The following is a 25,963-nucleotide window of genomic DNA, read 5'->3' as shown; positions in this document are numbered from 1 at the left end:
GCTTGGAATGGATTCCCAGGAAGTTCTGATATGCTGCTCTGCTCTCTTACTCTCTCATTCGCATTCACCTTCTACTCCTATTAAGCACTGCAATCCTATGGAATATGTACCTCTCACCAAATTAGTACATATTACATTGCAAATTCTCAATATGAAATACATTTTTTTACTAACCAGTAAAAACCTGAGCTAAGTGTCATCTCAGGAGTCACCTGTATAGAATTAGTAGCAGACCATTTCCCTTTCCTAATAGGTATGCTAGGGGAAAAGTGTGGAGTGTGGAGAGAGGGAGGGACTGAGGGGCAGAGAGAAAGAGAATCTTTAACAGGTTCCATGCCCAGTGTGGAGCACAGTGCAGAGCCAGACACGGGCCAATCTTACATCCCTGAGATCACAAACTGAGCCAAAATCAAGAGTTGGACACTTAACCTACTGAGCCACCCAGGCACTCCCACAATATTTTATTCTTTTACTGAAGGCTGGAACACTAAGAAGCACCAGGTTAAACTACCTTCAGTAATTTACCTCCTCCATGCTTAACTAATAGGGCAGGTGATGTCTTATTCAACAATGACAGATTTTTTTTTTAACCATTTTGTCTTAAAATTCTTATTTGTATTAACCAATTTTTATTTATTTTTATTTTTAAAAGATTTATGTATTTTGAGAGAGAGGTGGGGTAGAGGGAGAGGGAGAGAATCTCAAGCAGACTCCCTGCTGAGTTGCAGAGTCAATGTGGGGCTCCATCCTACCACCCTGGCATCATGACCTGAGCAGAAACCAAGAGTTGGGTGTTCAACCAACTGAGTCACCCAGGCACCAGTTTTCAACTAATTTTTTAAAAAAAGACTTGGCCTAACATTGTTCAGATACTATAAAGCTGTATTTAGTTTATATAGTATTTAGTGTATCACAAATGCATAAATACTCTTAAAGAAACCATAATGTTCTTAACTGCTCTATCAAAAAGTTTACTTAGCTTCGAAGGTAAATTTTAATGCTTTCTATAGGAACATGTATTACTTTTGTAGTTAGAAGAAAGTGAAACTTTTCTTTTTTGGGGAAAAAAAGTTAATACTTACCCATGTGTCTAATATTGTGTGAAATAATTTTGCCTTTTGTAAGCGACATCACTTGAATGCTATTATCCCAGTGTCCAGCACTGAAAAGCAACTTCGCATCATGTGATACTATGAATAGCTTAGAAGTGATCTCCAGCCCTGGAGCAAAAGGACCATTCATGATACGCTGAGTTCTGTAAACACAATGAAATATTAGACTTTTCCTTAAAAGATCACTTAGGCTGATACCAATTATTTTTTTAAATCTCTCTGAAAAAGAAAAAAAATTAATCTGTTCAACCATTCAATTTGAAATGTCCATTAATGAATAACAACTTTCAGAAAATATATTAATAGTATTCATATTTTTTATTACATAAGATGGTACATAACAAATAGTCTCAAGGGTTAAGCTAAAGAAGTTGAGACTGGTGAAGGTGTGGAAAAGATTTAAGTCTTGCCTTTCAAAGCCAGGTTAGGAAGATTGTCAATTCTGTAAATGGTAGTATCAAAGTATAAAGGACAAGATAAGGATATGACAGGATGAGGAAAGTTGGAAATCAACTGAAACCAGGAATCTACTCCACAGGCAGATAAATGTGTACCTAACAATACTCATGAAGATCATTTCTCACTCAAACGAAAGCAAGGATATGGGTTTTTATCTGCTTTCCTGTGAAATAAATACCTGTGAGGTCAGCCAATCTAGATTTTGCAGAGACACAATGAAGTTATACACAACCAATGAATCATTGAATAGTACACCAAAAACTAATGATGTACTATATGTTGGCTAACTGAACATAAAAAAAGAAGTTATTACACCTCAGTGTGTACACACACAGAGAATGAGGGCCAATTCTGAAAGTTCAGCTCTAGAACTTTATTATTCAGTATTAATTTGCTGAAGGTATGCTTTGTGCCAAGCACAACAGTACTAAGTCCTACATGGGATAAGAAGGAAAAAAGACATCACTCCTAATAAACATACAGCTAATACAACTCGGAGTAAGGGAAACATTACTTGAATTTAAGATGTAACCTTTGGATATTTAAAAAGTTAACTAAGGTAATCAATAAATTTTAAAAAATCTAAAAGAAATAATAAAGTAAAATTAAACAAAATAAAAAATTAACTAAGGTAAATAATAAATTCTTATATAAAATATACAAGGCTTATTTATAAGTAAAATTGTACAATAAAAATACAATCAAGCCTAAAAACTACTAATAATTTCTTTTTTTTAAAGATTTTATTTATTTGTCAGAGAGCAAGAGAGCGAGAGAGAGAGAGTGCCACAAGCATGGGGAGTGACAGGCAGAGCAAGAAGCCTGATTCAAGACTCACTTCCACGACTCTGGGATCATGACCTGAGCTGAAGGCAGACGCTTAACTGACTGAGTCATCCAGGTATCCTAATTTCTGTTTCTATAATGGCATTATAAAAATTATTTTATCCTGAAGCCAGGAAGAGGGAAAAAGGGAAGAAAATCTACATGTCTACTATATTACTTTCAAAATGACACCAATCAATTTAGTTGTTTTTCCCAGCAATAAGGTACCAGGTGCACCTGTTTTGCTTTAAATATTCATTTACTTACTTTGGATTTGTTACAGTTTGATCTTTGATGAATGTAAAGTAATTGGAAATGTTTCTGTCATAAGGCAGCCATCCATGGGTTCCAACAATGTAATTCATGTTTACTGTTATCTGGTAAAGAACATATGAAGACAAAAATGAAATAAAAGATTAAAGAAATCAGGACAAAATAATGGAATGCTCATATGATGTTAGCATTTACCAATTAAGGAATAATGTGGGATTGTGTACTTAAAGCACAAAAACTCATTAATTCTTTTTCTCTTTAAGATTTTATTTTTAGGTAATCTCTATACCCAAAATGGGGCTCAAACTCACAACCCTGAAATCACATACTCTTCTGACTGAGCCAACCAAGTGCCCTGCATAAAGCCTTAATAATAATAATTAATAAAGGGGCGCCTGGGTGGCTCAGTGGGTTAAAGCCTCTGCCTTCGGCTCAGGTCATAATCCCAGGGTCCTGGGATTGAGCCCCGCATCAGGCTCTCTGCTCAGCGGAGAGCCTGCTTCCTCCTCTCTCTCTGCCTGCCTCTCTGCCTACTTGTGACCTCTGTCTGTCAAATAAATAAATAAATCTTAAAAAAAAAATAATTAATAAAGTCTTAAAATGGAAAAATCTGTTTATTCTTATCTTTTAGTTTATCTTATATCTCATGGCAAGGTAAGTTGTTCAATTATCTCTCCTTTTTTTTAGATTTTATTTATTTGAGAGACACAGAGGGAGAAAGAGCATGTTCAAGGGAGGGGCAAAGAGAGGGGGACAGACTCCCCCCCAGAGTGGGGAGCCCAATGTGGGGCTCAATCCCAGGACCCTAAGGTCATGACCTGAGCCCAAGTCAGATGCTTAACCACTGAGCCACCCAAGGGCCTCTGTATCTTTCTTTAGTGAGATAATTTTTCTCCTCATTTCTCAAAGTTTACTAACATCTATTAGTTGGCATTTGGAAGAAATTAAAAGTTATTAAAGGAAATTAAGAAGCTCTCTCTTAGTGATAGTCATAGTGAATATTCTTTTTTTTTTTTTTTTTTTAAGATTTATTTATTTGAAAGACAGAGAGAACAGGCGAGCACAGGGAAGAGGGGCAGAGTGAGAAAGAGAATCCCAAGCAGACTCCCCTCTGAGCACCAAGCCTAACACAGGACTTTATCTCACAACCCTGAGATCATGACCTGAGCCAAAGTCAAGAGTCAGAGGCTTAAGCAATTGAGCCACCCAGGTGTCCCTTATAGTGAATAATGAAAAGCCCCCCCCCCATTATAAAACAGATTACAAAGAAGATATAACTTAAAGAAATACAGGTATTAAAGGTGAAAATGACAAGAATTCTACCACTGAAAGGCACTTTTTTTTGGAGTATGTCTTTCTAGACTTCCTTTCATAAGCAAACACACAATATACATACTTAGAAAAATAGGTTTAATTCTGGAATCTCTACTGTTACCTGTGCTATACTCCTGTCTTATAATTTGTATATGACCGAATGTGAATAAGACAGTCCATGTACCTGCGGCCCAGATCCCTTGCTTGCTAGCTCTGCAACTATGAGCAAATTACATTTGAGTTTTAATTTCTCATCTGTACAAGAGAAATAATAATAGTGCCTATCTCACAGGATTGTTGGTGGATTAAATTACAAAATTCATATAAAGCACTCACTAACACGTTCTGAGTGTATATACTTTAATCAACTTTGTATTACTTCTCATTTTCATTCTTTTACTGCCTTATAATATATTATAATAGATGATATTATATTGTATTTTTTCTTGTACAAAATTTTCTGGTATTTTCAGATATTTATTATTCCAAATAAACTTTAGAATTACAGTTAACTTGAATAACGCTATGAAACTAGAAGTCAACTTCAATGAAAAAATCTGCAAAGACCACAAATACATGGGGTTAAATAGCAGGCACTTAAACAATAAATGGGTCAACCAAGAAATAAAAGAAATAAAATATATAGAAAGAAATGAAAATGAAAACACAACAGTCTGCCTTTGGGATGCAGCAAAAGTGGTCCTAAGAGGGAAGTATATAGCAATAGAGGCCTACCTCAAAAAGCAAGGAAAATCTCAAATAATCTAACCTTATACCTAAAGGAGCTAGAAAAAGAACAGCAAATGAAGCCTAAAGTAATAAATGACAAACTAATACTACTACTAATACTACTAATAATAATACAACAGATCAATGAAACCAGGAGCTAGTCATTTGAAAAAAATAATACAACTGATAAACCTGTAGACTCAATCGGAAGAAAAGAGGTGTGCCTGGGTGGTTCATTCACTCTGTTAAATCTCCAACTCTTGGTTTTGGCCCAGGTCATGATCTCAGGGTTGTGAGATCAAGCCCCATATCAGGCTCCCCACTGAGTGGGGAGTCTGCTGGAGATGCTCTCCCTTTCCCTCGATCCCTCCCTTTCTCACTTGCTCTAAAATAATAAATAAATCTTAAAAAAAAAAGAGAGAGAGAGAGAAAGGAAGTACCCAAATAAAATCATAAACGAGAGGGGAAAGAATAACCACCAACACCACAGAAATACAATTACAAGAGAATATTATGAAAAACTATATGCCAACAAATTGCACAACCTGAAAGAAACAGATAAAGTCCCTAACACATAAATTGCCAAAGCTGAAACAGGAAGAAACAGAATTTGAATAGACCAATAACCAACACTAATTTATTTTTATTTTAATTTAGTTTAAAAAAAATTTTTTTTAAAGATTTTATTTGACAGAGAGATAGAACACAAGTAGGCAGAGCAGCAGGGAGAGGGAGAAGCAGGCTCTTGGTCTAGCCTGGAGCCTGATATGGGGCTTGATCCCAGGACCCTGGGATTATGACCTGAGTAGAAGGCAGCCGCTTAACTGACTGAGCCACCCAGGCACCCTGTCCAGCACTAATTTAAAGGGATACACATACCCCAATATTTATAGCATTACTACAATAGCCAAATTATGGAAACAGCCCAAGTGTCTATCAACTGATGAATGGATAAAGATGTGGTCTGCCTGTCTAGCTATACACAATGGAATACTACTCAGCCATAAAAAGGAATAAAATCTTGCTATTTGCAATGACATGGATGGAGCAAGAGAGTATTATGCTAAGCAAAATTAGTCAGTCAAAAACAAATACCATATGATTTCACTCACATGTAGAATTTAAGAAAGAAAACAAATGAGCCAATGGGACAAAGACAGAGAGAGAGAGGCAAACCAAGAAACACACTGTTACCAGAAGGGGGATGGGAGGGGAGATGGGTTAAACAGGTAAGGGGGGGGCGGCTGTTAAGGAGGGCACCTGTTGTGATGAGCACCAGGTGACGTATGGAAGTGCTGAATCACTGTATTGTATACCTGAACCTAGTATTACACTGTATGTTAACTAACTGGAATTTAAATGAAAAGTTAAAAAAAAAACCAAAACAACTATTTCTGGTTCTAAAAACAGACCAAAAGCAAGTAATAAATTGAGACATATTTATTGAAATAAAAAAAAAAAGAATTACAGTTAAGTAATTGAAATAAAAGCTGTGTATCTAGAAGACATGCATTTTATTTTATTATTTTTTTAAAAGATATATTTATTTATTTGACAGAGAGAGATCACAAGTAGGCAGAGAGAGAGAGAGGAGGGAGCAGGCTCCCTGCTGAGCAGAGAGCCCAATGCGGGACTCGATCCCAGGACCCTGAGATCATGACCTGAGCCGAAGGCAGCGGCTTAACGCACTGAGCCACCCAGGCACCCCGAAGACATGCATTTTAAAAAGATTTATTTGTTTATTTTATTTTATTTTATTTTTTATTATTTTTTAAAGATTTTTATTTATTTATTTGTCATAGAGAAAGAAGCGAGAGCAAGCACAGGCAGACAGAATGGCCAGCAGAGGCAGAGGGAGAAGCAGGCTCCCCGCCAAGCAAGGAGCCCGACGTGGGACTCGATCCCAGGACGCTGGGATCATGACCTGAGCCGAAGGCAGCCGCTTAACCAACTGAGCCACCCAGGCGTCCCTTACTTGTTTATTTTAGAGAGAGCATGAGCAGTAGGGGCAGAGGGAGAGAGAGAGAGACTCTCAAGCAGACTCCATGCTGAGCATGGACCCTCTGCTAGGCTCCACTGTAGGACCCTGAGATCATGACCTGAGATGAAACCAAGAGCTGAATGTTTAACTGACGGTGCCTTTCAGGTGTCCTCAGAAAATACATTTTCATATTTGATCAAAATAATTTCATAAAAATCTTCTTTATAATTTTTAAGAAGTCTTTAAAAATTCATTTTCTCAATTTTTTTGGTAAGTTTTCTGTAATGTATTTTGTAAGTATTTTATAATGTATTTTGTAATGTATTTTTTGTAAGTTTTTTATAATGTATTTTGATGTAGCAGTGTGAAAAAAATATAAGTCAACTTACCAATAACTCAGGACTGCCTTGAGACATAAAAGAACGAGACTGATTTTTGGGGACAACGGCCTTTATTAGTGGGACGCCATCACTAATTCCCTATAGAATAAAGACAGAGGCTTAGTGGCTAGTTCTGCTTATCTTTATTAGGTTTAAGTTACTGAAAACTTCTATTTCTTTAAACAAGAATGAACCCTGTGAGACAGCATTTTACTCTATCAAAACGTACCATTTAATTAAAATGTAGAAAAGGAGAATCATTATGCTGTACACTTGAAACTAATGTAACAGTGTGTGTCAAATAATACTTTTTTTAAAAAAAGCCTAAAAAATGTAGGAAAGGAACTTTGTACCATGTTTGTTGAGTGGCATACTTCAAACTTCTAAAACCCATAATTTTCTTGTATTTTACTCTGCTGTGAAAGAGAAATGCAGATTTCAAGGAGCATCAACCATTTAACACAGCCAATGATTTCAAATCTTTCCTTTTCCCTTGCCATGCTGACATGAATATAAAGTAGAAAATATAGACCATATAAGAGCATATTGCCAAGTCAAATACAATAACTGGTTATATTTTTATAGAAGTTCTTTTTGGGTTTAACTTTCAAAACAGATCTATCCCATTAAGTGAGAAAATCCTGAATGATGGCACAACAGTACCAGAAAATAAAGTCCTTAGAAAATATCTGCCATTATATCATTACAACATGAAAGAGAAGAGTGATTTGAACTAAGTTTTTTGATGTAACAGTGGTTCATAAATTATACTTCACATTTATTAGATAAATTATAACCTAACATTATTGGGTATATGCTATGTGTCAGGTATTATTCTAAGACACTTACATGAATTAAATAAAGAATTATAAACCATACAAAATTAGTCCCTATCTCTTCTCTTTACTCTGTGAATCATGAGAACAACTTACATTTGCATAGCATAAATGAACATGGTGTTTGAAGAAATCCATTTATTAGGCCTTTGCTTTCACTGCTACCTCTGTTTTCTTTACCATTTTAGCAACTAGGAAGAGATAACTACAGACAGGCCTTCTCTTTTCATAGGAATAACGTGGGAAATAGCTCCCCCTACAATGATGAACAGGGATTAACAAATTACTAGTACCCAAGGATATTTATTGTGTTCTTTGTCCTGCTCCAGATACTGGTCCTGGGGCTAACTACCCTGTGACATGTTGGGTTCAAAGGGTTCAAATGTCACTGAATCTGCAGATGGAACTTGGAATGCATTATTCTATAAAAACAAGGTCACAAATTATTAGACATGATGAAATAATTTTATTACCATTGCATAATATAGTATAACATGTGCATCAGATTATGTGTTCAATAATGGGTTGTCTATGTGCAGTGAAGAGTTATCATAGCAGGCTCGAAACAGTCTCCTTAGAACGGCCTGCCTTTAAGGTTGGCCCCTGGCTTGCATCTGGGAACTTGGTGGTCAGAGCTCCTTACACTGATACAAAACTTGTCCTCAAGGATAAAAGCAGCTTGTTTTTCATAGATTAATTGTGCAAACAACATGGTTTATGCTGAAGACCCTATTTTCTCCTGGGAGCCTGGAATTTTGCCATGGACAAGGCACATGTGACCAGCCCCTAATAAAAACCCTTTGTGTTGAGTCTCTAATGAGCTTCCCTGGTAGACAAACATGTGTTTTCAAATTTCATTACTGGGAGAAATAAGCATGTCCTATGTGACTGTCCTAGGAGAGGATTCTTGGATACTTGCCCCTGATTTCCTCTATACTCCACCCCATGTGCCTTCGTCCTTTGCTGATGTTGTTTTGTATCCTTTCACTGTAATAAATTTTAGTTGAATACAACCATATGTTGGATACTCTGAGTCCTTCCAGCAAATCATCAAACCTGAGGATGGTCTTAGGGACCCAGAACACATCCAGGAATTAGTCCTCTTTTCTTTTTTCTTTCTTTTTAAAAGTTAAGCTCTATGTCTAACATGGGTCTTGAACTCATGATCCCAAGATCAAGAGTCACATACTTTACTGACTTAGTCAGACAGGGGCCCCAAAATAGTCATCATTTCTAAGCACTGTTTCTATGTATGCAAGTTCCAGGCAACTGACTTAGATACTTTGGGAAAACAACTGATTCTGGAGAGTTTGTATTGTTAAACACTAAATAACTATATCTCACTAAACATGACTCTAGGAAAGGAGTGGCAAGAATTAATTATGAAGTGTTTTTACCATGGGAATCATTTAAAGTACTATAGAGTTTAGTACAACAGGATTCATTTGAATAAAACCCAATATAAAGCTAACTATAATAGAAACTTTATAAAATTTTTTAACACCAAATTATTTAAAAATTCTATAATGATTTCCCATGCTAGTGAACCTAAGAAACACATTATAATGATGTTCTAAGGCAGGATTTGACAAATGGCCTATGGTACAAGTCCAACCTACCACCTGTTTTATAGGCTGCGGGTAAGCAAAGAATGGTTTTTACATTTTAAAATGGTTGTATTTTAAGTGGTTACATAAGTACCTATATAACATTCTTGATTTTACCTTTGGATTACAGAGTTGAAAATATTTATTATCTGGCCCTTTAAGAAAAGTTTTCCAATGTCTATTGTATTGTGTGAGAACTACTGCTTTTTTCACACATTTCCAAACTATTCTTAATAACTTTTTATCATCATTTTTCTTCTTGCCAAGAATATTATGTCTTAACCAAATTCATAGGTACAAATGCATTTCACATTTACACTGTGAACAAAAATTCAGTACGTATATAAACGTTTGAATTTAAAGTACTCTTTCAATTATAGCAACAACTATCCTGTTTTACTTGATTATTCCTTCTGATATTAGCAATTAACAATCTGACTTATTGGGACATATTTTATAAATGAGCAGACACTATAATTAGGAGTTATTTTACACTCTCTCTATGTATCATTTCAGCTGTCACGAAAAGCAATTTAAATCAAATTATTTATTCTTCGTTGTCTGGAAAATGTGAAGTAGAAGACAGTAAGCCGAGAAAAATAAGTCTCACTACCACTCAGCAGCAAACAAAAACTTTCAGCAAGATTGTTTTAAAAACCAAGAATATATTATTGCAATATTACTTACTATTTTGGATTAAATATTATGACCCCCCCTCCTTTTGAGAATAAAAGGAGCATTGATTGGTGTATAGAATTCACAGAGAAAATACTTTGATATTACCAAGTTGGATATTACCTCTATAAAAAATGACTTGAGTTCGGAGAGATGTTGAAATACATTTAGGGTTGAAGTGTCTGTTTTGGTCTGCTTCTGCACTGCTTCTTCTGCTGACAATCTAGGAGGATGTGGTTCCTTCAAAATAATTTTAAGAAAAATAACTCCATAACTATATTAAGACATCTCTCACTGTATTCCTGCACACATACTGGGCTCTTGCTACAATGGATTACACACCATGAACTGTTGACAAATTCTAGGCCACTGTTCAGACTACTCCTTCAGCAGAGTTTTTATGCTGCTCATTTCTAGAGAAACCCTACTTCTACTTTAAAGTTTTTCTTACTGATGTCCGTCTTGAATTTCTAAGCCAGAATTGACAATTCTTTTATTATTTTTACTAGCACACTGTTTTGTTTAGTATTTTATTTAGTAATTATTTCTGTGTTGGATCATGTAGTTGTTTATGGTCTATCTTTTCCAACTAGGCAATGGGTATCTTTTTAAAGATTTTTAAAATAATTTTTAAGTAATTTTTAAGTAATCTCTACACCCAATATGGGGCTTGAACGCACAATCCCGAGATCAAGAGGTGCACACTCCACTGACTGAGCTAGTCAGGTACCCTTAGGCAAAGGTATTTTAAAACCAGAAAACAAATTTTACTCATTTTTGAATTTTTGATACCTAGAATAGTGTATTGAGTGTGATAGATGCTTAATAAATATTTGGTAAAATTAAATGAATCATTCAAAAGTCAAAATTCATATGGGTAAATCCTTATTTCCTGAAATAAAAATCAAAATGTCAATATTATCAAAATCAAATTATAAATATTGCTGCAATCATTTTCAAATAAAATATTCTTCCTTAACTTTAATGTCAGCAACACAGAACAGTGTTACCTTTATTAAATTAGAAGTAAATGGCAAATCAAATTAATAAGCAAAAAGCATAATTAAAATATAGAACAGAATTCCATCTAAAGGGGATTTTTCTATATCACAAAATATTAGATGACAGAAAATAATATGACAGCTATAAGTACTTCGATATTTAGCTCTCAATCCATATGAGTACGATTCACTTTATTTTAAATCAAAGGCTGCCTGGAAGTTAAGATGGTGGAGGAGTAGAGGGATTTAAGTTTGTCTCAGCCCTCAAATACAACTAGATAGTTATCAAATCATTCTGAACACCCAAGAAATCAACTGGAGATCTGAGAAAAGAAATGCTGTAAGTCTAAAAGTAGAAAAGCAACCACTGTTTGGAAGGTAGGAGGTACAGAGACTTGCACCCAGTGTGAGAGCGTGGAGGATACAGCCGTGGGGAGGGGCCTGCTTAAGGAGGCTACCACAAAGCATCATAAGCAGCTGAGTGCAAAATCAGAACTTTTGGAAGACTGCTCCTACAGTGAGGGACATGCCTGGCTTAAAGGTGCTCAGATGGTGAAGTGGGGCAGAATCCCAGGTGTGACAGCATGATCTGAGGATCCCTGAGGTCACAAGAAGAACGGGTGGCACCTAAGGGTGGCAGGGTTCCCAGGTACAGGAGCGTAGAAGCCAGCTGACAACAGTGAGTCTAAGTGCCAGCTTTCTGCTCTGTGTTGCCATAAGCTGATCCCCTGCGTGATCAAGCGACTGCTTTCCTGAGACAGGTTTCCCAAATGGCAGAAGTGGGGCAAGACCATCTCTGGGAGGAATAGGGTGGGTCCAAACCGTGGGAGTCCCTAAACTTTGGAATTTTGAAATTCAGTCAGATGCTAGGGATAAAAAAGCTTGGACGTGGGGAGGGTGAACACAGAGTTCTGACAGAAATGCGGGAGACAAGAGTGAATGAGTGCTTTTCTGTGAGGGCTCACTGAAGAGTGGGGGGCACACATTTTTAGCTTGGGGGGCTAGAAAACAGAGTCCTGCCATATTCATCCTGCCTGTCAGTGCTGAAGTCCTCAGGGAGCAAAAGAGAGCCACCTAGTGGAGTCTGCAGCCGCTTATACTAGCCCCTGCCTCCCTTGCAATGCAGGTACATTTCCACTACAGCAAGTCCACCTGAGAATGAGCATAATGGGGCCCCTCTCCCAGAAGACCAGCACAAACAACTCTCCTGTACCAAGTCTACTGATCATAAAGGACTGAAAAACTTCAGCTCTAGGGGAAAACAGTAGCTAGTCTTCTTTGTATTTTTATTCTTTAGTCTTTCATTATTATTTTTTGTTATTTTCCTATTTTTTTTCTAATTCTTTTTAAATGTTTACTTTCATAAACACTATATAGATGTTTTATTTTTTGTTTCTTTTCATTGTGTGTGTGTGTATAATTTTTTATTTTGGGATCTAGTTTATTTTCTTTTTAATATTTATTTGAGAGAAAGAGTACAAGAGAGATCATGAGTAAGGGGGAAGGGCAGAAGGAGAAGCAGACTCCCCAGTGAGCAAGAGCCTGATGTGGGACTCAATCCCAGGGCCCTGGGATCATGACCTGAGCTGAAGACAGATGCTTAACCAAATGAACCACCCACATGCCTGGGATCTAGTTTCTTTTAACAAGCAGACTGAAACACATCCAGGATTTAGTTCTTTTCTGTTGATATTATTGTTTTTCTTTTTCTTTTCTTTTCTGGACAAAATGACAAGACAGAGAAATTCACCCCAAAAGAAAGAAGGTGGGGTAGTATTCACAGTCAGGAATTTAATCAATACAGATATAAGTAAAATGCCTGAACTAGAATTTAAAACGACAATTATAAAGATACTAGCTGGGCATGAAAAAAGTAGAGAAGACCCTAGAGAATCCTTTATTATAGAGATAAAAACTAAAATCTAGTCAGGTTAAAATTAAAAACCCTATAACTGAGATACAGACCCAAGTAGAGGCCATAAAAACAAGCATGAACAAAGCAGAAGAGTGAATCAGTGATACAGAAGATAGAATTATAGAAAGTAATGAATGTGAAAAGGAGAGGGGAATAAAACTATTAAAGCATGAAGGTAGGCTTAGGGAACTCAGCAATTCCAAAAAGTGAAATAATATCCATATTATAGGAGTCCCAGAAGAAGAGCAGGCAAAATGGGGACAGAAGGTTTATTTGAACAAATCATGGCAGAGAACTTTCCGAACATGGGGAAGGAAACATACACTCAAGTCCAAGAGGCACAGAGAACTCCCTACAAAAGCAACAAAAATAGGTCAACACCATGACATGTTAATAGTGAAACTTACAAATTACAAAGATAAAGAGAAAATTCTGAAAGCAGCTTGGGACAAGAGGTCCTTAACCTACAACAGCAGACATGTAAGGCTGGCAGCTGACCTGTCACAGAGACCTGGTAGGTCAGAAAGGACTGGCATGATGTATTCAATGAGCTAAATGGGAAAAATATGCACCCAAGAATACTTTATCCAGTAAGGCTGTAATTCAGAAGAGAAGGAGAAATGAACAGCTTCCAAGACAAATAAAAACTAAAGGAACAGTGAACAGTAAAGCAACCCTAATGAAAGGGGGCCCATATGAGCAAAAGAGATACCAAAAGTAACAATGACCAGAAAAGAACGTAGACAATCTACAGGAATAGTGATTTTACAAGTAATACAGTAATACTGAATTCGTATCTTTCAGTAATTACTCTGAATGTAAATGGACTAAATAATCAAAAGACATAGGGTATAAAAATGGACAGAAAAATAAGACCTATTGATATGCTGCTTAAAAGAGACTAATTTCAGACCAAGGACACCTCCAGATTGAAAGTGAGGGTATTTCCACCATTTATTATGCTAAGGGACATCAAAAGAAAGCTGAAGTGACCATCCTTATATCAGACAAACTATGTTTCAAATTAAAGACTGCAATAAGAGATGGAAAAGGACACTATATCATAATAAGGAATCGATTCAACCAGAAGATCTAACATTTGTAAATCCTTATGCCCCTAACTTGGAAGCAGCCAAATATATAAATCAATTAATAACAACCTTAAGGAAAGTCATTGATAACAATACAATAACAGTAGGGGACTTTAACACCCCACTCACAGCAATGAACAGATCATCTAAGCCGAAGATTAACAAGGAAACAAGGGCTTTAAATGACACACTGGACCAGATGGACTTCACAGATATATTCAGAGCATTTCATCCTAAAGCAGCAGAATACACACTTTTTTTAGAGTGCACATGGAACATTCTCCAGAATAGATCACATACTGAGTCACAAATCAGGACCTGACCAGTACAAAAAAGACTGAGATCATACTATGCTATTTTCAGACCACAATGCTATTAAGCTTGAAGTCAACCACAAGAAAAAAATTTGAAAGGGCCACAAATACATGGAGGTTAAAGAGCATCATACTAAAGAATGAATGGGTCCACAAGAAATTAAAGAAGAATTTAAAAAAATATAGGGAAGCAAATGAAAATGAAAACATGACAGTTCACAACCTTTGGGATACAGCAAAGGTGGTCCAGAATGAAGTATATACCAATATAGGTATACCTCAATATATAACAATACAGGCCTTCCTCAAGAAGCAAGAAAAGGCTCAGATACACAGCCTAACCTTACATCAAAAAGAAGCTAGAGAAGGAACAGCAAATAAAGCCTAAATCTATCAGGAGAAGAGAATAAATAAAGATCAGAACAGAAATCAATGAAATAGAAGCCAAAAGAACAGTAGAACAGATCAATGAAACTAGGAGCTGGTTCTTTGAAAGAAGAAGATTGATAAATCCCTGGCCAGACTTATCAAAAAGAAAAGAGACAGGACCCAAATAAATACAATCATGAATGAAAGAGGAGAGATCACAACCAATGCCAAAGAAACACAAACAATTATAAGAGAATATTATGATCAATTATATGCCAACAAATTAGGCAATCTGAGACATGGATAAATTCCTAGAAATATACAAACAATCAAAACTGAAACAGGAGTAAATAGAAAACTTAACAGACCTATAACCTGCAAAGAAATTGAATCAGTAATCAAAAATCTCCCAACAAACAAAAGTCCAGGGCCGGATGGTTTGCTCAGGGGAATTCTACCAAACATTTGAAGACTTAATAATTCTTCTTCTGAAACTTCCAAAAATTAGAAATGAAAGAAAAATTTCCAAACTCATTCTCTGAGGCCAGCATTACCTTGATCCCTAAACCAAAGACCCCACCAAAAAGGAGAACCAAAGGCCAATATCCTGATGAACATGGATGCAAAAATTCTCAACAAGAGACTAGCTAACAGGATCCAGTAGTACATTAAAAGAATAATTCATCATGACCAAGTGGAATTTATTCCTGGGCTGCACAGGTGGTTCAACATCTGCAAATCAATGAACATGATATACTGTATTAATAAAATAAAGGATAAGAACCACACACAAGCCTCTCAATAGATGCAGAAAAAACATTTGACAAAATATACAATCTTTTCTTGATTAAAAATCCTCCACAATGTAGGGATAGAGGGAACATATCTCAACATAATAAAGGCCATACACGGAAGACCCACAGTGACTATCATTCACAATGGGAAAAACAGAGAGCTTTTCTTTTATGGCCAGGAACACAAAAGGAATGTCCACTTTCATCACTGTTGTTCAACATGGTACTGGAAGTCCTAGCCTCGGCAATCGGAAAATAAAAAGAAATTAAAGGCATCCAAATCAGTAAGGAAGAAGTCACACTTTCACTATTTGCAGATGACATGATACTCTATGTGGAAAACCTGAAAGACTCCACCAAAAAGTTGCTAGAACTGATATAGGAATTCAGAAAATTCCAGGATATAAAGATCAACACACAGAAGTCTGTGGTATTTCTACAGACTAACAGTGAAGCAGTAGAAAGAAAAATCAAGGAAATCAATCTTGTTCACAATTGCACCAAGAACTGTAAAATACCAAGGAATAAACCTAACCAAAGAGGTAAAAGATTTGTACTCTGAAAACTATAGAACACTTATGAAAGCAATTTAGGAAAGACAAAAATAAAATGGAAAAATGTTCCATGCCCATGGATTGGAAGAACAAATATTGTTAAAATGTCTATGCCACCTAGAGCAACCTATACACTCAATGTATCTATCAAAATACCATCAACTTTTTTCACAGAGGTAGAACAAACGATTCTAAAATTTGTATGGAACCAGAAAAGACCCCAAATAGCCAAAGGAATGTTGAAAACGAAAACCAAAGCTAGTGACATCACAATTCTGAACTTCAAGCTCTATTACAAAGCTATAATCATCAAAACAGTATGGTACTGGCCCCAAAACAGACACACAGCTCAGTGGAACAGAAGAGAGAACCCTCAACTCTATTGTTAACTAATCTTTGACAAAGTAGGAAAGAATATCCAATGGAAAAAAGAAAGTCTGTTCAACAAATGGTGTTGGAAAATTGTACAGCCACATGCAGAAGAATAAAACTGGACCACTTTGTTATACCACACACAGAAATAAATTAAAATGGAAAAAGAACTAAATGTAAGATAGGAATTCATGAGAATCCTAGCGAAGAAAACAGGCAGCAACCTCTGTGACCTCGGCCACAGCAACATCTTATTAGATAGAGGTCTCCATAGGGTAGGGAACAAAGGCAAAAATGAAAATTGGGACTTCATCAAGACAAAAAGCTTTGCACAACAAAGGAAACAAAACCAAGACAACCAACAGAATGGGAGAAGATATTTGCAAATGTCTTATCAGATAAAGGGTTAGTACAAAAATCTATAAAGAACTTACCATCTCAACACACAAAAAACAACTAATCTAATCAAGAAATGGGCAGGAGACATGAACAGCTATTTCTCCAAAGAAGACATAAAAATGGCCAACAGACACATCACCTAGCATAAGGGAAATACAAATCAAAACCACAATGAGATACCACCTCACATCAGTCAGAATGGCTAAAATTAATTAATTAAGTCAGGAAACAACAGGTGTTGGTGAGGATGCGGAAAAAGGTGTTGGTGGGAATGCAAACTGGTGCAGTCACTCTGGAAAACAATACAGAGGCTCCTCAAAAAGTTGAAAATGGAGTTACCCTATAACTCAGCAATTGCACTACTAGGTATTTACCTCAAAGATACAAATGTAGTGATCTGAAGGGGTATCTGTACCCCAGTGTTTATAGCAGCAATGTCCACAATAGCCAGACTATGGAAAGAAGCCAAGATGTCCATCAACTGATGAATGAATAAAGAAGATGTGGTATATATATAGAGAACAGAATCCTACTCAGCCATCAGAAAAGAAGTCTTGCCATTTGCAATGACATGGATGGGACTAGAGGTTATTATGCTAAGCAAAATATGTCAATCAGAGAAAGATAATTATCATATGATCTTACTCATACATGGAACTCAAGAAACAAGGCAAATGAACATAGAGGAAGGGAAGGAAAAATAAAACATGATAGAAACAGAAGGAAGCAAACCGTAAGAGACATAACTACTGGGAACAAACTGAGGATTGATGGAGGGGAGGTGAGTGGGGGAATGAGGTAACTGGGTGATGGGCATTAAGGAGGTCACGTGATATAATGAGCACTGGGTATTACATGCAACTGATGAGTCACTAAATTCTACCCTTAAAACTAATAATACACTATATGTTAATGAAATTGAATTTAAATAAAGAATTAAGAAAAAGATCAAAGGCTGACTTTTTTTTTTAAAGGCTGACTTTTTTTGTAATTTTTTATGGTGATAAAAACTAATTAGCACTACTCTTATGAAAAAAAGAAAAGTTTAAAGCTGGTACAAAAATATTATAGAATCTACTTCAAAGCTCAATGAAGTGTTCTGTTTTCTTCTGTTACTTTTGCATTCTAACAGCAGATAGATATAAAGCATTGATTTTAAATATGACTATTCTGTGAAAAGAGCGAACGTTGGCGGCTTTAAACAAACTCTGCTAAGGAACAGTAGCAATTACAAACTTAGTCTGATAACTGAATTAACAAAAGCTCAACATATTTATAGGCCACAATTTAGATACATTCTTGCTGTAGCACTTGTGGAGATTCAATTTATAAATATTTACTACACAAATACTATATGCAAGAAACATATAAAATAATTAGGAACAGTTGCCGCCTGTAACATACTTATAATAAAGTGAGGCAACTAAGGCAGGAAATGTCATTAGTAAGATATAAATAACAGCCCACAGAACACGGAAAGTGGTCTGAATTCAATAAAGGACTTTACAGCTATTAATTCAGAGGAGACACGGCATGGTAGAAACACTTCTAAGTTGGATGGTTATGAATCCAAATCCTGTTGCAGTAACATTTTAGTTGTTTAAACAAAATGAAGTGATTGGCTTTCTGCGTAAAAATAAAACTCCTCTGTGATTTAAGTTATTGACTATATATGCGGATTTTGACTTCGATATTTTGTTATTTCAAAATAGGAATCATCACTTAAATCTATTTACTTTTTAAAAATTTTTTAATTTATTATTTATTTGACAGAGATCACAAGTAGGCAGAGAAGCAGGCGGAGAGAGAAAGAGGAGGAAGCAGGCTCCCCGCCGAGCAGAGAGCCCGACGTGGGGCTCGATCCCAACACCCTTGGGATCATGACCGGACCCGAAGGCAGAGGCTTTAAACCACTGAGCCACCCAGGCGCCACATCTATTTATTTTTTAAGTGATAGTATAATTTTTCTTAAATTCTAGATAATTCTGAGAGATACAAGTTTAAATAATTAAAATATTTGAAAATGCTGGTAGTACTCCTTAGCAATTAAGTTTTAGACTTCCTATGTAATCAATAACATTTTTTAAATAATCAATAACTTTAATGATACCTTTAACAGTTGACAAGGTGTTTGCCCAAAATTATTAATCATCCCTTCTAAGGCTTTTCTTTCCTTCTCATCTGTTAAGGCATCCAGATCCACAGCTCCTAAAACAAGGAGAAGTAGTCAACTCACTACAGAGTGAAAACAAATCAGGAAGTCACAAATATTGATTAATATATGAAACTGAATAGTGTATTTTCAACAAAATATCATTCTGTTCTTCAATTTGAAAGAATACTGTGAGGAAGGCAATTTTTAATATTTTATAAGATTTTATTTATTTATTTTATAGAGCCCAACTCAGGCCTTAATCCCACAAGCCTGAGATCATGACCTGAGCTGAAATGAAAAGCTGGACACTAATCCACTGAGCCATCCCGGCACCCCAAGAGGCAAATTTTTAAAAAACAGCAACGCCAAACATTAAATATGTATAAAATAAATTCTATCCATGATTTAGAACAAAACTATTTTAAGCAAAAGTTAACTGGTAGTGCATAAAAATTTTTCTTGAAAACATACAAACTATCTCACAGTACATCTAATTGTTTTCTTCATGATAATCAAGCTGAACCAGGTATAATAATCACACAAAATACTACTATAAGTTACTGCTTATCTAACAAATACTGGCATAGGTGATAATACCCAACTGTACTTGATATGGCTGGTAAGTGGCCAAACTAGGGAAGTCGGATTTCAAAGCCTATGCTCATAACTACCATGCATACTAGCTCTCTACAAAACTATTACCAGATGAATATGGCAACACAAACACATGCTTGTTTATTTACCAAAAGGCATGTGGACTCTGTTCAAGTTCACATAAATTCACACTATTCACAATCTTTACTACTGAAAAATTAGAGAAAACTACTTCTTAAGGCTTTTAAACCCTTCAGAAAATGTTCTTGATTCCAAGCTAAACATTAGAATGATGTCACCTTTTTTTTTAAACATTTGAAGAGTTTGTTATTTATAATACTAAAGATATTCTTTCAAAATCTGCTAGCAATCAACACTTGAGTATTTATTTGAGGACCTGATTGAATAGGACACTTACGGCAAGTAATCTAAAACTTTTATGCCACCAATAACTGACATTTCTAAGTAGATATGCACATATACTTATTTTTTTATCCCCTTTCACTCTTCCCTGCACTGATCTCCCCTCTGGCAACCACTGAGTTTGTTCTCTGTATTTTAAGAGTCTGTCTTTTTGTCTTTTACTTTGTTCGTTTTGTGTTTTTTTAGAACAAATCATTTTTAAATTCTAACAGCTTTTTTTTTTTTTTTGTAAGTTTTACTTATGTTCCAGTTAACATAAAATGTAATACTAGTTTTAGGTGTACAACACAGTGATTCATCAATTCCATACATCACCTGTTGCTCATCAGGACAAGGGCACTCCTTAACCCCATCATCTATTTAACTCCTCCTTCCGTCTTCTCCCCTCTGGTAACCATCAGTTTGTTCTCTATAGTTAAGACTCTCTTTCTGGGTTTGTATTTTTTTTTCCCCCTTAACTCATTTCTTTTTTATCTTAAATTCCACATATGAGTGACATCATATGGTATTTGTCTTTCTCTGACTTACATCTCTTAACATTACACCCTCTAGATCCATCTATATTGATACAAATGACAAGATCACATTCTTTTTTACGGCAGAGTAATGTTCCATTGTATATGTTTGTGTGTGTGTGTGTGTGTGTGTATATATATTTCATATCTTATCTATTCATCTATCAATGGACACTGGTTGCTTCCATATCTTGGCTACTGTAAATAATGGCGCCATAAACATAAGGGTACAGAGCTTTTCAAATTAGCGTTTTCATATTCTTTGGGCAAATATCCAGTAATGGGATTACTGATCATAGCAGACTTCTATTTTTAATTTTTTGAAAAACCTCCATACTGTTTTTCACAGTGGATGCACAAATGCACAAAGGTTCTTTTTTCTCCATATCCTTGCTAACACTTGTTATTTCTTGTTTTTATTATTGTAGCCATTCTGACAGGCATAAGATAATTTCTCACTGTTTGTTTGTTTTTTAAACTATGGTTTTGATTTGCATTTCCCTGATGATGAATGATGCTGAACATCTTTTCATGTGTCTATTGGCATCTGTATGTCTTCTTTGGAAAAACGTCTCTTCAGGTTCTCTGACCATTTTTAAAATCAGATTCTTTTCTTTGGTGTTGAGTTATACAAATTCTTCATATATTTTGTATATTAACCCCTTACTGGATATATCACTTGCAAATACCTTTTCCCACTGAGTAGGCTGCTTTTTTGTTTTGTTGACGGTTTCCTCAACTGTGCAAAGTGAAGATTTGCATACATAGTCTTAACTACTATTTTAAAAAAAAACCACACATCAGTCTCTTAATATTTCAAATAGAAAAGATCATTAAAACAATTTTAAAATGTAGTCTTTCTCATGACCAAAATATCACATATAAACACCTATTAAAAGATACTTTCCATCAATGGGATGTAAGATAAAAAGTATATAGGCTTATACCTTCATAACTACAGTAATAGAAAACATTCAGTGCTTCCACTGCAGCTGGCCCCCTCTGTTTGTAGCCAAAAATCAGATCTATCCATTCATGAAGATGAGCAGAAACATATTCAGACTCCTAGAAAAAGAACAAATAATATAGAGATACCTTCCAACTACAATGTAATCACTGGTCCTTTAAAAAAGTAAGAGAAAATTAACAATTTCTACACACAAATCTTATCACTGAAAATAAAATTATTCCAAAATCATGTTAAAACATTTAATTAGTATCTATCCCATATTTTGAATATATTCTATCTAGTATAATGTAGACATATTTATTAATATTTAATAACATATATACTTCTTAACTAATGGGTAAGAAAATAACTCAATAGCCTAAATATCAACAATGAAAAACTTAATGATGGCTATGAATATATATTTGCTGTGAAATTTCCATTGAAATAGTTTTCCAGAAATTCAATTCAGAGAAAAAAACCAGTTGGTGTTGATTAAAGGTGGCTGAAAATCTCTCCCTCCAACCTAGCCAATCTGATACCACCCCACTAAGAAGGTGGACTGTGTGGCAGGCAGAAGCTTGAAGGACCTCCTGAAGCCTGTTAGTTACGCTTTGAAAGACAGTATGGAAATTGTTACTGAGACAGGAGAAAAAGGGGCTCAAGTTTATTTCCATCATGAATTTGGGGATAGATTTTTTTGTAATATTAGATTTTTGTGTACAACATAGTTTTTTCAACACTTCCATACAGTGGGTGGGGGAATGGGCTAAATAGATGATGGGGATTAAGGAGCGCATTTGTTGTTATGAGCACCTGGGTGTTTTTTCTCTTTTTTCATTTATTTATTTTCAGCAGAACAGTATCATTATTTTTTCTCCACACCCAGTGCTCCATGCAATCCGTGCCCTCTATAATACCCACCACCTGGTACCCCGACCTCCCACCCCCCGCCACTTCAAACCTCTCAGATTGTTTTTCAGAGTCCATAGTCTCTCATGACTCACCTCCCCTTCCAATTTACCCCAATACCCTTCTAACTCCCCATGTCCTCCATGCTTTTTGTTATGCTCCAGAAATAAGTGAAACCATATGATAATTGACTCTGTCTGCTTGACTTATTTCACTCAGCATAATCTCTTCCAGTCCCGTCCATGTTGCTACAAAAGTTGGGTATTTGTCCTTTCTGATGGAGGCATAATACTCCATAGTGTATATGGACCACATCTTCCTTATCCATTCGTCTGTTGAAGGGCATCTTGGTTCTTTCCACAGTTTGGTGACCGTGGTCATTGCTGCTATAAACATTGGGGTACAGATGGCCCTTCTTTTCACTACATCTGTATCTTTGGGGTAAATACCCAGGAGTGCAATTGCAGGGTCATAGGGAAGCTCTATTTTTAATCTCTTAAGGAATCTCCACACTGTTCTCCAAAGAGGTTGCACCAACTTGCATTCTCACCAACAGTGTAAGAGGGTTCCCCTTTTTCCACATCCTCTCCAACACATGTTGTTTCCTGTCTTGCTAATTTTGGCCATTCTAACTGGTGTAAGGTGGTATCTCAATGTGGTTTTAATTTGAATCTCCCTGATGGCTAGTGATGATGAACATTTTTTCATGTGTCTGATAGCCATTTGTATGTCTTTATTGGAGAAGTGTCTGTCCATATCTTCTGCCCATTTTTTGATATGATTATCTGTTTTGTGTGTGTTGAATTTGAGGAGTTCATTATAGATCCTAGGTGTTATCTGGGGATGGAGACTTTCATGCTAATTGGTCTTTTTAGCTGCCTGTGACAAAGTGTGGAAGGAGTAAGATGAATTTAAAAAAATAACTATTCATGGGATGCCTGAGTGGCTCAGTGGGTTCATGGTCTTCCTTCAGCTCAGGTCACGATCCCAGGGAGGTGGAATGGAGTTCTGCATGGGGCTCCCTCCTCAGCGGGGAGCCTGTTTCTTCCTCTCCTCCCTGCTCAAGCTGTCTCTCTCTCTCAAATAAGTAGATAAAATCCGGAAAAAAAAAAAAATCAGGTTTTAAGCATAATTTTAAAAAAATATAAAGGAGCAGGTCTTGCTGGGTTCCAATTAAAATTATTTCATTCCCTGGATACTAGAGAGCACAATCTTTTTTTTTTTTTTTTTTTTAAAGATTTTTTATTTATTTGTCAGAGAGAGAGAGGGAGCGAGAGTGAGCACAGGCAGACAGAGTGGCAGGCAGAGACAGAGGGAGAAGCAGGCTCCCTGCTGAGCAAGGAGCCCGATGTGGGACTCGATCCCAGGACGCTGGGATCATGACCTGAGCCGAAGGCAGCTGCTTAACCAACTGAGCCACCCAGGCGTCCCAAGAGCACAATCTTTAATTGAGAAATGGCCAAGGTCAGTGATCAAATCAAGAGAGTCACCAGTAAAATACAGCCTTAGGTGAAAGTTTAGTTCAAGACTATGGCTATGAAGCAATGTGCTTGAGACTTCAAAGATTTAAGGCTGTGCTGCACAGACCCACTCAACTAGAAAATAGAACACTTTTTTTTAAAGTTTAAAAGTAATTAACATATATTATTTGTTTTGGGGTACAGGTGTGTTAAATCATCAGTCTTACACAGTTCACAGCACTCACCATAGCACATATCCTCCCCAATGTCCACCACCCAGCCAGCCTATTCCTTCCCCCACCCCCTCCAGCAACCCTCAGTTTGTTTCCCAAGATTAAGAGTCTCTTATGGTTTTTCTCCCTCTCTAGTCCCACCTTGTTTCATTTTTCCCTCCCTCCCCCCACCCCTGCCTTGCCTCTCAAATTCCTCATATCAGAGAGATCATAAGATATTTGTCTTTCTCTGATTGACTTATTTCCCTTAGCATAATACCCTCTAGTTCCATCCACATCATTGCAAATGGCAAGATCTCATTTTTTCTTGATGGCTGCACAGTATTCCACTGTATATATGTATGTGTATAGGTGTGTGTGTGTATATATATATATATATACACACACACCACATTTTCTTTATCCATTCATCTAGGCTCTTTCCATAGTTTGGCTATTGTGGACACTGCTGCTATAAACACTGGAGTGCACATGCCCCTTTGGATCACTGCATTTGTATCTTTAGGGTAAATACCCAATAGTAGGATTGCTGGGTCATAGGGTAGCTCTATTTCCAACTTTTTGTGGAACCACCATACTGTTTTCCAGAATGACTGCACCAGCTTGCATTCCCACCAACAACATAGGAGAGTTCCCCTTTCTCTGTATCCTCACCAACATCTGTCATTTCCTGACTGGTTAATTTTAACCATTCTGACTGGTTTGAGGTGGTATGTCACTGTGGTTTTGATTTGTATTTCTCTGATGCTGGGTGATGTAGAGCACTTTTTCATGTGTCTCTTGGCCATTTGGATGTCTTCTTTGCAGAACTGTCCATTCATGTCTTCTGCCCATTTCTTGATTGGATTATTTGTTCTTTGGGTGTTGAGTTTGATAAGTTCTTTATAGATTTTGGATACTAGCCCTTTATCTGATATGTCATTTGCAAATATCTTCTCCCATTCTGTCAGTTTCCTTTTGGTTTTGTTGACTGTTTCCTTTGCTGTGCAAAGCTTTTGATCTTTTGAAGTACCAATAGTTCATTTTTACCCTTGTTTCCCTCACCTTTGGCGATGTTTCTAGGAAGAAGTTGCTGTGTTCCCCTTAAGAATTTTGATGGATTCCTGTCTCACATTGGGGTCTTTCATCCATTTTGAGTCTTTTTTTGGGATGGTGTAAGGAAATGGCCCAGTTTCATTTTTCTGCATGTGACTGTCCAATTTTCCCAACACCATTTGTTGAAGAGACTGTCTTTTTTCCACTGGACATTCCTTCCTGCTTTGTCAAAGATAGTTGACCACAGAGTTGAGGGTCAATTTCTGGGCTCTTAATTCTGTTCCACTGATCTATGTGTCTGTTTTTGTGCCAGTACCATATTGTCTTAATGATTCAAGCTCTTTGTAATAGAGCTTGAAGTCTGGAATTGTGATGGCACCAACTTTGGCTTTCTTTTTCAACATTCCTCTCGCTTATTCGGGGTCTTTTCTGGTTCCATACAAATTTTAGGATTCTTTGTTCCATTTCTTTTAAAAAAATTGATGGTATTTTGATAGGGATTGCATTAAATATGTAGATTGCTCTAGGTGGCACAGACATTTTAAAATATTTGTTCTTCCAATCCATGAGCATGGAGTGTTTTTCCATTTCTCTGTGTCTTCCTCACAATTTCTTTCATGAGTACTTTCTTAGTATAGATTCTTTGCCTCTTTGGTTAGGTTTATTCCCAGGTATCTTATGGTTTTG

General features: G+C 36.3%; 1 protein-coding gene across 9 annotated transcripts in view; it reads right to left on the bottom strand.

The window, feature by feature from the left end:
* Positions 1–25,963, bottom strand: part of NBEAL1 (neurobeachin like 1) — a 197,873-nt gene that overhangs the window by 14,239 nt on the left and 157,671 nt on the right. For all 9 annotated transcript variants that reach the window (XM_059393241.1, XM_059393243.1, XM_059393236.1 and 6 more), the window contains 6 exons: positions 21,635–21,752; positions 19,111–19,208; positions 10,315–10,431; positions 7,083–7,172; positions 2,664–2,773; positions 1,083–1,255 (listed from right to left, as the gene is read on the bottom strand). In XM_059393241.1, coding sequence (XP_059249224.1) covers positions 1,083–1,255; positions 2,664–2,773; positions 7,083–7,172; positions 10,315–10,431; positions 19,111–19,208; positions 21,635–21,752 — 706 coding nt within the window. The remainder of the gene's footprint in view (positions 1–1,082; positions 1,256–2,663; positions 2,774–7,082; positions 7,173–10,314; positions 10,432–19,110; positions 19,209–21,634; positions 21,753–25,963) is intronic.

Source organism: Mustela nigripes, chromosome 3 (genome assembly GCF_022355385.1).
Source record: "Mustela nigripes isolate SB6536 chromosome 3, MUSNIG.SB6536, whole genome shotgun sequence".
In the NCBI taxonomy this organism is placed as follows: domain Eukaryota; kingdom Metazoa; phylum Chordata; class Mammalia; order Carnivora; family Mustelidae; genus Mustela; species Mustela nigripes.
The sequence above is the reverse complement of the archived record's forward strand: the minus strand, read 5'-3'. Positions and strand labels throughout refer to the sequence as shown.